Here is an 18,014-nt window from a genome sequence, read left to right as displayed (position 1 = left end):
ATTACTCTTGGGGGATGAGCTAAAGGGTCATAGATAGAGCTGGAGTTTTATGGTCATGTAACCAAACCAAAGGTAAGGTGAGCAGAAACTCAGATCAGAACAGACAAAGGCACTTGAAGAACAGCTTAGTCACACTGATGGTCCAGTACCAGTGAAATTCTGCCAACACCTGTTAATACCTCTAGTGTCACCTTGCTTTGAAAAGCACCTTCAATTCCAAACTTTACAAATCCCAGTCTTATTATAGTTCCATTCTTGAATCCTTGTGATAGTCCACTGATTAATCTGCATGTTTGTCCCCTCCAAATCTCATGTTGAAATATAATCCCCAATGTTGTGGGTAGGGCCTGGTGGGAGGTGTTTGGGTAATGGGGGCAGATACCTCATGAATGGCTTGGTGCTGTCCCCCCAACAGGGAGTTCTCTCAAGATCTGGTTGTTTCAGTGTGTGGGGTACCCACCTCCCCCATCTCTTGCCTCTGTTCTCACCATGTGAAACACCTGCTCCCCTTCCCTTCTGCCATGGTTGTAAGCTTCCTAAGACCCTCACTAGAAGCACATCCTGGAGCCATGCTTGTACAGCCTGCAGAACTGTGAGCCAATTAAATCTCTTTTCTTTATAAATAACTCAGGTATTCCTTTACAGCAATGCAAATGGTCTAATACATCCACACATATAAATAAATGTCCCCTTATTTGAGCCAGCTTGAATGGGTCTCTTTGCTAAACAACCTGACAAAAATAGAAACCTTGATTTATTTTCCTCTGCAGTTGTAATAGTGAACTTTATTTTGCTTTCGTAAGACTTGAAATTACCAAATATAATTTGAATATAAAGTCAGATTCTTAGCTGTTCTGGATAATATTCTACCTAAACTCCAACAAACATTTTGGAGAAATAATAAACATTTACCAAGTATTGTCCATCCATTCGTCCGTCTATCCATCCATCCATCAATAAAATATTCCTTAATTCCCTAGAATACTTTTGATATTTCCCTAGAAAATGAAGTCCTATAAATAAAACACTAAAAACACAGGAAGGAATTCACATACTGTAACAATTAGTGGTAGGATCTTTCCTAAACACGTACACTAAATATAGGTGACTATATAAATGGAAATGAAATGCACATGAGAAACTACAAAATTATAAATTTTCAACATAGTCAGTGTCTACTTACAGAATCTAAAATCCAAAGAGAAAATTGCATTGGAAAGGCTTTAAGAAATGATAAATATGATTAAAGGGCTAGAACATGAACCCCATAATGAAGAATTAAAATATTCTGAGTATTTTTCCTGGTGACTCAAATTTGGCTTTTAAGAATATAATAATTTGGCCAGGCACAGTGGCTCATGTCTGTGACTGCAACACTTTGGGAAGCCTAAGCAGGAGAACCACTTGAGCCTATGAGTTCAAGGTTCCAGTGAACTATGATCCTACCACTTCACTCCATCCAGGGCAACAGAGAAAGACTCTGTTTCTAAAAAAGAATATGGTAATTATAGTTCTACTATTAAGAACTCTTCAGTTTCCATCTATAAAATAGAGGCAATAGTAGTATGTTCTCCATAGGGTTGTTATGAGCATTAAATGAGTTAATATAAAGTGTTAAGAGCAGTTCCTAGCACATAAAAGAGCTCAGTAAGTATTAATTAGTTAATATTACTATTGCCCACTGCACTGCCACTGTAAGGCAAAAAAATAAGAATTAGAAAAAAACTGCCAGGCCGGGTGCAATGACTCGCACCTGTAATCCCAGCACTTTTAGAGGCCCAGGTGGAAGGATCACTTAAGCCAAGGACTTTGAGACCAGCTTAGACAACACAGAGAAAGAGATTCCATCTCTACAAAAAATTAAAAATAAGTCAGGCATGCTGACTACTGGGCACAGCCTGAGGTGTGCTCGGTAGAGAAGGACTGCTTGAGCCCAGGAGTCCAAGACTGCAGTGAACTATGATCATGTCACTGTATTCTGGCCTAGATGACAAACTGAGACCCAGTCTAAAAAAAAAGGTTCCAACTCCACAATTGGGGTGTCCAATCATATCTAGACACCTAATTACTAGAATAAGGAACAGATAATAGAGAGAGACATATTCCTCCTGGTAGCCCTTTCATATCCTCCTAACATTAGGTGACTATAATCTAGGGATACAGGGAAAATCTATGAAAATCAAACATATTAATAAATAAACTAAAGCTGTTTTGAAAAGCATATATGGCCAGGCAAGGTGGCTCACACCTGTATTCCCAGCACTTTGGGAGGCAAAGTGGGTGGATCATTTGAGGTCAGGAGTTTAAGACCAGCCTAGTCAATACGGTGAAACCCCGTCTCTACTAAAAATACAAAAATTAGCCGGACATGGTGGTGCACACCTGTAGTCCCAGCTACTAGGGAGGCTGAGGTAGAAGAATTGCTGAACCTGGTGGAGTGGAGGTTGCGGTCAACCATGATCGTGCTACTGCACTACAGCCTGGGCGACACAGCGAGACTCTATCTCAAAAAAAAAAAAAGAAAGAAAGAAAGAAAAGAAAAAGAAAGGAAAGGGAAAGAAAAAAGAAAAAGAAAAACATATGTGAACATTTTAACAAATGCAAAAATACAAAAAGCACTTGAAAGTCCTAAACCCAGTTAGGATTAATGAGGGGGCAGAAGGGAACCTTGGAAAATTAGGGGAACTCCCTTATCTCGAAAACAGACATTTTATCAAAGCCTATATAACAAATAATATGCTTCAAAATGAGTTTAAAGTCTCAGATTGGGACAAAGATGCCCATAAAATCACTCCTATTTATTTGCATTCATGTATTTTGTAAAATATTTTAAAACACTGACCTGTACTGATGCTATATGCCAGTGGCTTTTTGTTAATCCCTTTGGAATAATAAACATCCCGAAAACATTGTCAGTCTGGATCAGTTTAGTTTAAAAAAACAAACACCTATTATAAAATTTAGAAAAATGAAGTTTTGGTCAAGGCTTTGTCTTTAAAATTACCATTGTGACTTTTGACAAGTGAATTCATTTTTCTGGGCATCCATTTTCTCCCTCATAAAATAAAATGGGGACAGTAACTGGGTATACTCCGGGGTCCTTTTCAATACTAACATCAGCTGTCCAAGATGAACTGTGAAGTTCTAATTGAGTATAGTAACAAATCAACTTGAAATTGCCACTAGAGGGTGTCCTGCTCCAGGGCACTATGCATGCCTTAGACTGTAATCTACAAAGCCAAGGGTGTGTTTCTAGCATTTTACTGGTGCCTCAGTACCCCAACGGCTAAAGGATTACGGGATTCTGATTTAATTACCAACTCATTCAGAACTGGTAGTAGTCTCGCATCTGTATCAAAGCTAGTCATTGGATAGAAAGCTGAAAGAAGACAGGATGTACGGAAAATTTTACACAAACTGTCTATTGAGTGGAATCCTGAACATGGAGGAGGGAAGGTAGAGAACACAGAAAACCTAACCTAAAAGGGAAGGTTCATGGACAATGATAACAGATTAAAGTCAATGATAATGTCTAATCTAATAATCAGTATTAAATGACAGCGTCATCTCAGAAACATTTAAGTCACCCAAATTAATTACCTCTATTATTCCTCTTGACAGAGAAGAAAATAGCCCTAAAATATAAGGCTATAATCATGATTATGTAATATGTGCTTTAAATTCTTCTATTTTCTATTTTTTCTTGCTTGAAAGTTAAATATCATTTAAATTAAAATTGTATTTATTCACTAAACAGAATGACAAAATTAATGTAACTACTTTGTTGATTTTGACTAGCATTTTCTATTAGAATGAATTGAGTACATTATCTTTTAATAAAGAAGATGCTCAAAGAATAATGAGTAAGATGGCAGTTTCTCCAAAAAAAAAATCTTGGTATTAAAAATTAAGACTACTAGCAAACAACATTGTTTAGTAGTATAGAAAGGCTAATGAATATACCTGAAAACTACCATAAAAAGTGTGCTTAATAAGGTATTTTGCTGAATTCTACTGAAAATGATTAAAGAATGCTAAAAGATAATTTCAGTGCCATTCAAAACAGCTAAAAAGACTGAAGAGGATTCAAGTGACAGAGGTATTTAAGACCCAATAATGGCAGCTGGTTTAAGATCAAAAGTTTTAATGCCTTTTAGGAGCTTTTATTATTTGGGAGGGACTGAAATTTCATACATCATCAAAGTTTGTCACCCAAGCAAAGCACAATTAATTAAATGGACACAATCCAACCTTTTATATGTTTACAATATAAAATTTTCCCATAATTTTACATAACTAGTTTTGAGACTCTACAGGCTGCAACTTTATGAAAACTTACTTCAGCATTATAAAACAGCTTTCAAAATCACTTCTACAAGATCTCAGGTTCTGTCACTTTATGTAAAAAGACTTTCCCGTGTATTGTATGCCTGCAGGCATTCGTTCCTATAAGTCTGTTAATATTCTTTACTTTCTACCAATTCTATTAGATTATCATTATTTGTTACCTGATCATACTCCAACGCTCCTGGGTAGAGCGGCCATCCAAGGAATAATTCTGCAATCACACATCCCAATGACCACATGTCTATGGCTTCACAAAATGGCAACCCCAATATAATCTCCGGTGCTCTGAAATTTAAAATTAAAACAACAATCAGGGTAGTTTTTCTCTAAAATTACCTAATTTTATCCAATATTCTAGGAAAAATTAGTAAAATGACAGAGGTATCACATTCTATTTATAGGAACCCTTCACTATTTCAGAACTCTTTGAAACCTAGACATAATCCTGAATTAATCTGAAAGGGACACTATGAGTACGACATTTCTAGAATAAAGTCTCTCCACTGTAATCCTTTTCCCTTGCAGTTTTACTAACATAACATTTTTTGAAAAGGAAAAAACATAGATCTTGTTTTCAAGACTACAGCAGATCAGAAATAATACAGTAGGAAGAGAACTGGCAAACTATTAAATACATACACTATGACAGAACTGAAAACCAGACACTGAGAGATAAAACCAAAACAAAGCAAATCCCCAAAGGTTAAATGTGAATTTAGACCTTGATACTACTTCAGAATATAGTAATAAATATTTACCTAATTAGAGCCATTCATCATCCAAGAGATTAAACTAAATTCAGTGTATGCTGTCTTAAAAGGCAGACAAGTATATAGAACATAACAAAATAGTTAAAAAGAATTAGGGGTTGGTCATTTGGGAAATATACTCTGTGAAACATATCATTTTTAGATAAATTATGTTACTACTTCATATGGATTTCCCTTGAGAAGATTAATGTTCTTAGAGAGACCCATGTACAGCTGTGTAATTTCGAAGAAGTCATATGTATCACAGTTATCCTAGATTTGTGTGTGCATGTGTGTTTAATTTTAAAACAATCTCAATCTTACAGAGAAGTTGCAAGAACAGTACATATTTTTTTCCTAAACCATTGAAAATAATTTGCCAAATTTCTGCATACTTTATAGTTCCTCCAAACAAGAATATGCTCCTCCATAACCACAATACAATCATCAAAATCAGGAAATGAACACATATACTCCCACCATCTAAGCTTCAGACTCCAATTAAGTTTGGCCAATTATACAAATATCATCCTTTTTGGCAAAAGTATCCAACTCAGGATCGTGCGTTGCATTTAGTTGTCATGTCTCTTTCATATGTCTTTTTCAATATGGAATAATTCGTAAGTTTTGTCTAGATTTCCATGACCTTTGCATAAGATATTATAGGCCAGACATCTGAAGAAACGTACCTCACTGTGGGTTTATCTGATGTTTCCTCATAATTAGATCCAGAGGAATATCACAGAAGTGATCATGTTTTCTCATTGTATCTTATTAGATAGCATGCAAGTTTGATATGTTCCATTCAGTACTAATAATTTTTACTTTGATCACATGATGTCTGCTATATTTCTCCATCTCCTCCTTTTCTCTTTCTAATTAAGTATTTTGTGGGATCTCAATTTGAAAGTATATAAATAATCCATTTCTTATCGCACTTTACCTTTTTTCATTTATTTAACTGTATGAGTGCAGATTAAAGGATTTCTATTTTATTCAATGAATTATAATCCATGACTATAATTACTTATTTTGATTCTCAAATTTTCCTAGATTTGGTGTGGTGGCTCACACCTGTAATTCCAGCACTTTGGGAAGCGAAGGTGTTAGGACTGCTTGAGCCCAAGAGTCTGAAACCAGCCTGGGCAACATAATGAGACCTCAGCTCTACAAAAACAAAAACAAAAAATTATTTTTTTAGTAGTAGAGACAGGGTTTTACCATGTTGGCCAGGCTGGTCTAGAACTCCTGACCTCAGATGATCCTCCTGCCTCAGCCTCCCAAAGTACTGGGATTACAGGTATGAGCCACCGCGCCAGGTCACAAAAACTTTTAATTAGCCAGGGTGATGGCACACACCTGTAGTCCCAGATACTTGGGAGGTTGAGGTGTGAGGGTCACTTTGAGCCCAGGATGTCCAAACTGCAGGGAGCCAAGATCATGCCACTGCACTCCAGCCTGGAGGACAGAAACAAGCTCTATTTCAGAAGAAAAAAAAAAAAAAATCCCAGATCTGACCAGTTAGAACTCCCTGAGACTTTTATGTTCTTCTGACATGTCCTCATCATTCTCTGATTATTTCTTTGCTTTCTGACACAGCAAGATATTCCAGGCTCATCTTGTTCTTTCCCTGCTCCAGTCATAGAAGTAGCTACTTCTCTGAGGATCTGTGGTATCTCTTTGTGTAGAATAGTCCTTTGAAAGATCAGGGAGCTATGGATTCTCATTAATGTTTACATGGTTCCCAGACCTTCTCAATGCATATAGGGTCTAGAGTTAAGCAAAATAAACCTTCTGCCAATTTCTTAACTGAGACTGTGGGTTATCATCTCCTAAGGCAGTAGTTCTCAATCTTGGCTGCACATTACAATCATTTGGTCCTGGCCACACCATACACCAATTAAATCAGAAACCCTGGGGATTGTAGGAATCGAGAGTGGATTCAACATACAGCCAAAGTTGAGAACCAAAGCCCTATACTCAAGAAGTTGGACCAATGGGAGAACCATCCCATTTCCTCCCTACAACTCTTCTGGCAAAGTAAATTCAGGACAATGAACAAGTTGTCTTCTACCATAGACTTGGGATCTGCCTAGTGAATATTCTATTCCTGGCCCCATCTCTGCTGTAATTAATGCTTAAGATTCAGGAGAACCTTAACCAATCCACAGGCATTTGTTGAAAACAATTAAGAGACATGGGGAGATGATATGAGGTGTAAAAGATCTTCAAAACATGGTTATAAAAGGCATTCATTCTTTTAACAAAATATTCAAGTGTCTGTGTAGATATATACACACTAATTATATTTAGATATGTAATCAAGTGCTAAAACATGTTGTAGAAAGATGAAAAGAAGCTGTACTAAGTTATTAATCCCATATATACACAATATTGTATTTTAAAAAGCTATCAAAGATAGAGACCTTATCCCTTTTTGTTCATTATTTGTATACCCAGAACCTTGTAAAGAATATGCATACAGTAAACATTTCTCAAATAAATCATTTCAGCATAGGTTGAGTCACACAAAGAAAAGCATCAGAGTGAAGTCTAGGTTTGGACTAGGCTTCAAGTACAGAAGTCTAGGCAGAAAGAAAGTAAAGCTAAAATTAAAAGGGTATATATTAATGTACACTAAAGAAGATTCAAAGCAAAAATGCAGTTTTGAAACTATGCCGTGGAAATGAGATTCACTACCAATGTTAATCATATACTAATCTGAATGCTAAATGAAAATTATTAAGACTAATAATAGGGCTATTGTTGTGTGTATGAAAGCTTTATGACTATTTTGAAATATTTAATATGAAAAATTATTCATAGGATTTGAAATTTTCAGTGTAGAAATTTCCACTATCGCATTTGGCAATGAAAATAACAGAATAACAGCACCTAAGATATACCATTTAAAGAGACTGAAATAATTTTAATTCTGTTAACAGCAAGAAAAGAGTTTCTGTCAGACAAAGAGCAACAAATTCCTTCTGCCATGAGCTACCATTTAATGAAGAAGCAAAGTTTCTAACTGACGGTGACAGCAGTATATTTTATTATTATTATTATTTTTTTTTTTGAGACGGAGTTTTACCCTTGTTGCCCAGGCTGGAGTGCAATGGCGTGATCTCAGCTCACTGCAACCTCCACTTCCCGGGTTCAAGTGATTTTCCTGCCTCAGCCCAGAGTAGCTGGGATTACAGGCATGCACCACCACGCTCAGCTAATTTTTTGTATTTTCAGGTTGGTCTCAAACTCCCAACCTCAGGTGATCTGCCCTCCTCAGCCTCCCAAAGTGCTGGGATTACAGGTGTGAGCCACCATGCCTGGCTAGTATTTTCATTTTTAAAACAGGGTTTTGGCTGGGTGTAGTGGCTCATGCCTGTAATCCCAACACTTTGGGAGGCCGAGGCGTGAGGATCACAAGGACAGGAGTTTGAGACCAGCCTGGCCAATACGGTGAAACTCCGTCTCTACTAAAAATACAAAAGTTAGCCAGGCATGGTGGCGGGTGCCTGTAGCCCTAGCTATTTGGGATGCTGAGGCAGGAAAATTGCTTGAACCCAGGAGATGGAGATTGCAGTCAGCTGAGATCGCGCCATTGCACTCCAACCTGGGCAACAGAGCGAGACTCTGTCTCAAAAAAAAAAAAAAAAAAAAAATATATATATATATATATATATATAGGGTTTTACTGACCTCACATACTCAGAAGATTATCTAAAGGACTAAGTAAAAAAATGTATGTGAAATGTAAAGCAGTATATGCATTCCCATAATCTATTCATACTCACTGTCCTACTTCACATTTCCTCTTTTCAAATCTCCACCTCCTCCCCATCCTCATTGTTGTCCTTGTATTCTACTTTACTGAAATAAATGGATATAATTTGAAAGACAGCTTCCACACATTCTTACCAAATCTACGAGACCACTTGCAGCTGTCAGCATAATGTTTCTATCTAAGACATCCATGCTCACTTACCAAAGTATATCACTCCAATTTCCCACTCTCATTACCAATATCTCTTTCTCTATAGGACAATTCTAGATCTCCATCTTGGAAAAATAAAGGAAAAGAAAAAAAAAAAACTCTTGATTATACATCCTCCTTCAGCCATCACCCCATTTTCTGTTCCCATTTTACACCAATCCTTCTTGAAAGCACTGTTTATACAAACTGCCTCCAATTCTACCCTCATCTTGAACTCATTTGTAAAGGCTTTCATTAACTTATTGTTCCATCCAAATAGCTCTTATCAAGGTCACTAAACCACTGCATTGCCACATCCTCAATCTACTTGACTTGCAGTATTTAACACAGATGATTATTAATCTACCTGCACTTGAATTCCAGGACACTAGAACTCTTCATTCTCCTCTTTATCTCACTAGTATACCCTTTTCAGATTGCTTCACCAGTTCCGTTTCATTTTCCCAACGTTTAAACTTTGGGATACCTGAAGGCTCAGTCTTTGGGCATCTATCTTCTCTATGTGCTTTTACCTCCCTTACACAGTATCATCCTGTCATATGTTTTTAAATAACTACTTCTATTCTTAAGACTCCCAAATGTACATCTCCAATTCAGGCCTCTCTCTTTAATTCCAGACTTGTGTATCCAATTGTCTACTCAATACTTCTTGAATGTTACTAGGCATCTCAAACTAAATGTGTTCAGAAAGAACTGATTCCCCAAACTCACTTCTCCCCAAGTCTCAAAAACAAACAAACAAGAAAACAAAACAACAACCAAAAAAAAGCTATATTACTGCATTGTTCTTCTACCCAAGACCAACAATTTGGGTAAACAAAATGTTCTACATGAAACAGAAGAACCGCTGGGTTGAGTACAGCCAATCCACAGAAGAAGAAATAATAAATCATTGTTTCTGAAGGAACTAAGTTTTGGAAATGTTTGTCACACAGCAACAGATAACAAATACACTACCCAAAGTTACTCAGAAAGTGGTGGGACTGAGATTTAAATGCCTGACTCTAAAGCCTCTTTATTCCACTTCATCTCAAATCATAAAATCTTCTGACTCAAAGAAACACACGAAACCAAATGAACAGAAAACCTAAATCTGGCCCAGAAGTCATTTTTGGCAATTCAATAAAGATATCCTCTGATTTTATTTACTACAAACAAAAAGACACTGACCTATATTTTCTAATAGTTCTATAATATGAGAAACTACTTGATATGTTTCTTTTATGATTTACTGGTCTTTAGATTTCTATGACAATCAGAAGAAAAAGGGAAGAGAGAGAGAGAGAGAAAGATTTTGCTGGCATTTTTTTAAACCAAACTTTTCACCCTATATAAATCCTTTTTAAAATATACAATAACAGTAACAAAGTACCAAAATGGTACTATGAACCAAGCAATGTTCTAAGCATTTTGTAAGTATTAACTCATTTGATAGTCATACAAATCCTTTCAATAGATGAAGAAACAGACAAAGGGTAAGTAACTTGCCTAAGGTCACACAGCTAGTAAGAGGTACAGCTAGAACTCAAATGCAGGTTTTATGGCTCCAAAATCCATGCTTTTAGCCACTACATCTTAAAATAAATAATTCCTATGATCCCTAAAACTACTGGACTTTTGGGCCAGGAAGTGTGGCTCATACCTATGATTTCAGTATTTTGGGTGGCCAAGATGAGAGTACTGCTTGAGGTCAGGAGTTTGAAACCCGCCGGGGCAACAGAGTGAGACCCTCATTTCTACAAAAATGAAAAATGAAAACTATTGAACTTTTATCTTAATGGAAGTGCTCCCACCCAGATGCTATATTTCTCAGTAATGTGCTCTTTTTCTCTTTAAAACCTGTCACCTTTGATTTTAAAACTAATCAGGAAATGTGAAATATAAATATATTTTATATTAAGAAAACTCTTGCTGACATTTCACTGAACTCTTTTCCTGCTCTTTAAGCATTTACTCATCTTAACCATAAAAAATCTTTCACATTAAATACATAGACATCCTCTAAATATCTCTTAGCTAAAATAAAGCTCTTATTTTGGGAGACGCAGTGTTCCTAAAGACGATTATAACATGTTATTCCAGAGGCAGTTAGAAAATGAGCTCAACAGTGGATGTGAACATCTACTAGCCAGTAGGTGCGATTAGTCACAGATAACAATACAGATACCAATTCATCATGCACTCAACAAATTCTTACAAATTAAAGCCGTATATTTGTAACAAAAGATAGCAAAGACCTAAAATGGTTATAAAATACAGGCACAGATAAACAAGTGTTTGTACAACACAGCAAATAGAAGGATACACACCTAAGTTGTATCAGCAATTATCAAAGAGTAATCAACCTGGCAAGGAGTAAGAAATGGTACATATTTCCACAATATTTTATTGTTTCTAAAACAAGCAGCTCATACTATAAAATAAGATTAGCCAGGTACGGTGGCTCGAATCTATACTCCTAACACTTTGAGAGACCAAGCTGGGAGGGATCACATGAGCCAGGAGTTCAAGACCACCCCAGATAACATACAGAGACTCTCTCTCTACAAAAACAATTTTTAAAAAATATTAGCTAAGCATGGTGGTGTGAGCCTGTGGTCCCAGCTACTTGGGAAGCTGAGGTGGGAGGACACCCTGAGCAAGACTGCAGGAAGCTGTGATTATGCCATTCCAGCCAGGGCAACTGGGCAAGACTTTCTCTCAAAAAAAACAAAAAATTAGGCCAGCCACAGTGGCTCACACCTATAATCCCAGCACTTTGGGAGACTGAGGCAGGCAGACCACTTGAGGTCAGGAATTCCAGACCAGCCTTGGCCAATATGGCAAAAATCCATCTCTCTTAAAAATACAAAAATTAGCCAGGTATGGTGGCACACACCTGTAATCCCAGCTACTTGGGAGGCTGAGGCTCAAGAATTCCTTGAATCCAGGAGGTAGAGGTTGCAGTGAGCCAAGATGGCACCACTGCACTCCAGCCTGGGCAACAGAGCAAGCAAAAAAAAAATTTAATTAATTAATTCAAAGAATAATTTTAAAAAGATTAATGTTTAAAATTGTCAATCACTGAGACTTTATAGGAATTTTATATTTTTCTTATTATAAGCATCATGTTAGATCTTAAGTGAATCTTATTTATTTTTATTTATTATAAGGAATAATTTTCTGGGGGTTTTTTGTTGTTGTTTTGTGACAGGGTCTTGCTCTATAACCCAGGCTGGAATGCAATGATGCAATCATGGCTCACTGCAGTCTCAACCTCCAGGGCTCTGGCAATCCTTCTACCTAAGCCTCTCGAGTAGCTGGGACCACAGGCGTGCACCATGCCCAGGTAATTTTTTAAATTTTTTTGTAGAGACAGGATCTTGCTACATTGCCCAGGGTGGTCTCGAACTCCTGGCCCCAAGTGATCCCCTTACCTCAGCCTCCCAAAGTGCTGGGAATACAGGTGTGAGCCACCATGCCCAGCCAGGAACAATTATGTAATACATGTATTTGAAGTGGGAATGTGTTGCCTCAGGAGGAAAGGAATATTGGAGATGTTCCTTCAAGGCTCTATCACTGTGCAGAGAAAACCATAAAGGAGACTCTTTTAAGCATAACAGGGGAACTTACACTACAGGACCTACAAGACTCCTCCAAAATCATAATAATATTAACTAAAGTTTGTGAAAATATGGAAGAGCATTTCTACAAGTGGAACTTTAACAGAAAGATGACTGTTAAAATACTACTAGTGAGTTTATTTCAGGTTAAAGCATTTCCAATATCCCATAGAATGCTGCTTTTTTAAAACAAGCAACAAACCTTCAACATTCTTAGAAAGGTAGATAGATTTCAAAATAGATGATCAACCGCTTCTACAAATATTTTTTCAGTCATGAATATTTTGATATCATAAGAAAATTGTGGCCATAAGAAATAACATCACTACAGAATATTGGACTTTCATGCAGATGACTCTACAACTGCAACTATCCAATAACATGTTGAAATGTAATCAAAGTACAGACTCTTAGAATAGATACTCATTCAAATGTAGTTTGTGTCTTAAGCTAAAAATATCACAATTAAAAATATCCTTATTGCAAGGCCACTTAATCTTTTAAGTATGCAGGACCATGATCCAGATCAAAGCACCAAGTACAAAAAACAAAAGCAACAACAAATATTTTCAAAGCTTATTAAATTTTAAACACAAGAGATGGAAGATAGAAGACAGAAAAGATTTAATATTTGTTACTAATATGTCACAAATGTAGTTTAAAGCTCAATACCAAAAAAGATGGATACAGCAATAATTTGCATTTCTATGACAGATCAGTTGCTAATATTTTATACAAATAGGAGTCAGGGCCAACCACAGTGACTCATATTTGTAATCCCATCACTTTAGGAGCCCAAGGCAGGAAGATAGCTTAAGTCCAGAAGTTTAAGACCAGGCTGGGAAACAAAGCGAAACCTCGTCTCTACAAGAGAAAAACTTAGCTAAGCATGATGGCACGCACCTGTGGTCCCAGCTACTCAGGAGGCTATAGTGGGAGGATCACTTGAACCCAAGAGGTCAAGGCTACAATGACCCATGACCACACCACTGCATTCCAGCCTGGGCAACAGAGAGACACCTCGTTTCAAAAGAAAAAAGGAGTCAGAAATGCATTTCATTTGTGGACAGCAATACTTGCTTCATGTTTTATCTACCAGGAACTGTTGCAACAGCACTCAAAATTATCATGATATGGGCTAGGTGCAGTAGCTCATGCCTGCAATCACAGCAGCTTGGGAGGCTAAATCGGGCAGATCACTTGAGGCCAGGAGTTCAAGACATGGTGAAACCCTGACTCTATTAAAAATACAAAAATTAGCCAGAGATGGTGGTGCACACCTGTAATCCCAGCTACTCAGGAAGCTGAGGCACAAGAATTGCTTGAACTCAGGAGGCGGAGGTTACAGTGAGTTGAAATCACACCACCACACTCCAGCCTGGGCAACAGAGCAAGACTCTGTACCAAAAATCTCATTACATGGAAGAGAAGACTGTGAGAACATTACTAACATATATCGAGAGAGAAGCTAAGGAACCAGATTAGTAGGGTAATACAAAAAATATCTGTGGAAAATAAAAACAAAACATATCAGCAACTTAAGGGAGCATGTGCCTGTTCTTTACATGTTGACGTCAAAAAATTAGTGTCTGATTATCACAGCTCATATATATGCACTATGTTATTAGTACTATACATATGTATTGTATTTGGATTTTCAGTCTTTTCAAAGATCTTATTGTATGACAAGACAAAATAAATGTAAGTATCCTTATTTTACAGGTGATTAGGAGGTTAAGTATAGAACAATGCAATTATGTCTTAAAAACATCAACAGAGGCTCATAATCTACAAGGTATGTTTAGACTAAATCAGAAAACAAAAATTATTTAACTGCAATAAATGATTTAACTTTCTAACTTGGTAACAATTATTAACAATAATTTAAAATTTTGATTGAGCCAGAGTCAGATTCTTTTTTTGTTTTGTTTTGTTTTCCTTTTTTTTTTTTTTTGAGATGGAGTTTCTCTCTGTCACCCAGGCTGGAGTGCAGTGGTGTGATCTCGGCTCACTGCAATTTCTGCCTCCCGGGTTCAAGCAATTCCCCTGCCTCAACCTCTCAAGTAGCTAGGATTATAGGCACCCACCACCACATCTGGCTAATGTTTTAATGTTTTTAGTAGAGACAGGGTTTCACCATGTTGGCCAGGCTGATCTTGAACTCCTGACCTCAAGTGACCCACCCGCCTCAGCCTCCCAAAGTGCTGGGATTACAGATGTAAGCCACCTTCCCCAGCCTAAGAATCAGATTCTGTGCTAAATGTTTTACATTCATTATCTCATTTAAACCTACCAAACCTTTTGAGGTAGATACTACATTATCCCCTTTTAGACATGAGAAAACTAAGTGCAGAAGTAACTTTTCACAATCTCTCAGTTAGTGAAAGATGGGGTTTATAAACAAACCTATGCAGTCTGAGTAACAGTCTAAGCTCCTCACTACCATGTAGATAAATCATTTTTCATTTTATAAACTATTAAATATACTATTTAGACAGATGCAGTGGCTCGTGCCTGTAATCCCGGCACCTTGGGAGTCCACGACAGGTATATTACTTGAGCCCAGGAATACGAGACCAGCCTAGGCACATAGCAAGACCCCATCTATAAAAAAAATAAAAAATCGGCCAAGCATCATCATGCACACCTGCAGTCCCAGCTACTTGGGAAGCTGAGGCAGGAGGCTTGCTTGAGCCAAGGAAGTTAAGGTTGCAGTGAGCTATCATTATACCACTGTACGCCAACCTGGGCAACAGAGTGAGACCCTGTAATCCCAGAAAATTTTTCTATTTTTTCTATTTAAAAAATAGAAAATAAATAAATGCATTATTTAACCAGAAGACCAGGTACTTGTGCATAAATGAGCACATAGAAAATGACACACTGGTTCATCAGGTGATCTCACATGACCTCATGGTGCTCTGGAGCACACCATTTCTTTTTTTTTTTTTTTTTTTTTTTTTGAGACAGAGTTTCGCTCTTGTTACCCATGCTGGAGTGCAATGGCGCGAATCTTGGCTTACTGCAACCTCCGCCTCCTGGGTTCAGGCAATTTTCCTGCCTCAGCCTCCTGAGTAGCTGGGATTACAGGCACGCACCACCATGCCCAGCCAATTTTTTTTTGTATTTTTTAGTAGAGACGGGGTTTCACCGTGTTGACCAGGATGGTCTCGATCTCTTGACCTCGTGGAGCACACCATTTCTTAAAGCAAACTATAACTTAACAGCTAGACAAATACATTAGTATTTTTTCTATTTTTTTCATTATAACTGATTATGTTGACATAATTTTAGACTTACAGAAAAGTTGCAAAAATAGTACAATTCTGATAATACCCCTCAACTAGATTCCCCAATTGCTAACACTTTACTCCATTTGCCTTTTCTCTCTTTTATATAAATACAAACATAATTTTTCTGAACTGTTTGAGAGTTAAGTGGCAGATACTGTACCCCTTTATTTCTAAATGCTTCATTCAGTGTAAACTTCCCAAAAACATAGTCTCTTGCATAGCTACCGTATATTTGTCAAAATCAGGAAATTAATGATATTATAACTCAAATTGTTGCCAATTGTCCCAATAATGTCTTCCTTTGCAGCAAACAATACTTCAAGGAAAAATAAATCCCAGATTCATGTTTCTTTAGTTTTGCTTATCTGGAATAGCCCTTCGGTATTTCTGTGGTTTTCATGACACTGTCATTTTTTTAAGAATATATACCAGTTATTTTGTATAATATCCCTCAATTCGTGTTTATTTAATATTTTCTCACAAGAAAATTCGGTTAATTTTTAGCAGGATTACTACAGTAGTGATGCTATCTTTACACTTGATTTTTTCAAAGCACTTATTAGAAAACATATTATTACCATCAACTTTTCAAGGAGCACCTATTAATGATTCTCAGAACAATTGTCATGTGGTGCTGGTATATTCAAATAAATACAGATTTTGGAGTAACAGAGAACTAAATTCAAATCCCAACTACAAACTAAAGGCCTTATGAGAATTGTAACTGTTATTGCAGCCTCAATTATTCATTTGTAAATGAAAGATATCCTTGCCTTTCCAGATTATTGTGACAATAAAACCAAGTAAAAGCACTTGGCACATAACTACACTCCCTTAAACTCAAAAGCATCTGAAGTTAAGAATGCTTGAGTGATTTCCCCAGGGTCAATAAATGACAGTGGCAAGACTTAGGCTTAAATTGTAAACCACATTAGAAATAACATGTGCCCTCTACAAAGAGTTCTAATGATATTTATATATTTGTCTTATCAACTCTATTAAGAAGACTGGAAGGTCCTTAAGATCAGAAACTGTTTCTCATTTGTGTATTTCATACAGTCACTGGCAGAGTCTTTTACAAACTTAAATCACTCCTTAAAGATGTATTCAATGAACACAAATACACAGACACAATGGTCCCCAAAATACATTCCATGTTCATCTGTATTTTAAGTGAAATTCTCAGACATTTAATATCATACAGAATAGCCAACATTAATCAACTTCTATATCCAGAAGTGTGGGATTAAAGTGAACATGAAAATATAACACTCCTCCATAAAACACACCCTGCATCATTTCCTATCAGAGTGAGTAATCCCAAAAAATAGCAGTTTAGAGAACTGCCAGGAGCCATCAAGACACCTTCAAATATACTGAATTATATTCTGCCTAATGAAGAAAATGAAAGGATACTGAACAACTATAAAAGCTAGAAAAAATATACACATAAAAATAGCTGTGTGTAGCCAGAAACAGTGGTGCACCTCTGTAGTTGGAGCTACTCCAGATACTGAGGAAGAAGGATTGCTTGAGGCCAGGAGTTCAAGATCATCTGGGCAACATAGCAAGATTTTAAGATTTTGTCTCTATAAAACACACAGATGCAAAAATAAAAAGTATGGTTTTTTTGTTTGTTTGTGTGTGTGTGTGTGTGTGTGTGTGTGTGTGTGTGTAGAGACAGGGTCTTGCTATGTTGCCCAGGTTGTTCATAAACTCCTGGCCTCAAGCAATCCTCCCATCTCAGCCTCCCAAAGTGAGTGCTGGGATTATAGGTATATACCACTGCACATAGCCAAGACTCTATCTCTTTCAAAATAAAACCAAAAAAGGATGTATTTTCTGACTTTGAGTGATTGCAATGCATCAATGGAGGCTCAACAGTTCTAACAAATGTACACTGTGGTACAGGATGTCAATAGTGGCAGGGTGTGTGTGTATAGAGGCAGGGGTATACAGGAACTCAGTACTTTCTGCTCAATTTTTCTGTGAACCTGAAAGTACTCTATAAAATAGTCCATTTGAAAACAAC

At 36.9% G+C, this 18,014-nt stretch overlaps 1 protein-coding gene across 8 annotated transcripts in view; it reads right to left on the bottom strand.

Annotated features, from left to right (window-relative positions):
* Nucleotides 1-18,014, bottom strand: part of HIPK3 (homeodomain interacting protein kinase 3) — a 103,961-nt gene that overhangs the window by 23,952 nt on the left and 61,995 nt on the right. For all 8 annotated transcript variants that reach the window (XM_010333226.3, XM_010333237.3, XM_003919969.4 and 5 more), the window contains one exon: nt 4,509-4,632. In XM_010333226.3, the coding sequence (XP_010331528.1) occupies nt 4,509-4,632 (124 nt within the window). The remainder of the gene's footprint in view (nt 1-4,508; nt 4,633-18,014) is intronic.

Source organism: Saimiri boliviensis, chromosome 6 (assembly GCF_048565385.1).
Source record: "Saimiri boliviensis isolate mSaiBol1 chromosome 6, mSaiBol1.pri, whole genome shotgun sequence".
Lineage (NCBI taxonomy): Eukaryota > Metazoa > Chordata > Mammalia > Primates > Cebidae > Saimiri > Saimiri boliviensis.
This window is presented reverse-complemented; position numbering and strand designations above follow the sequence as displayed.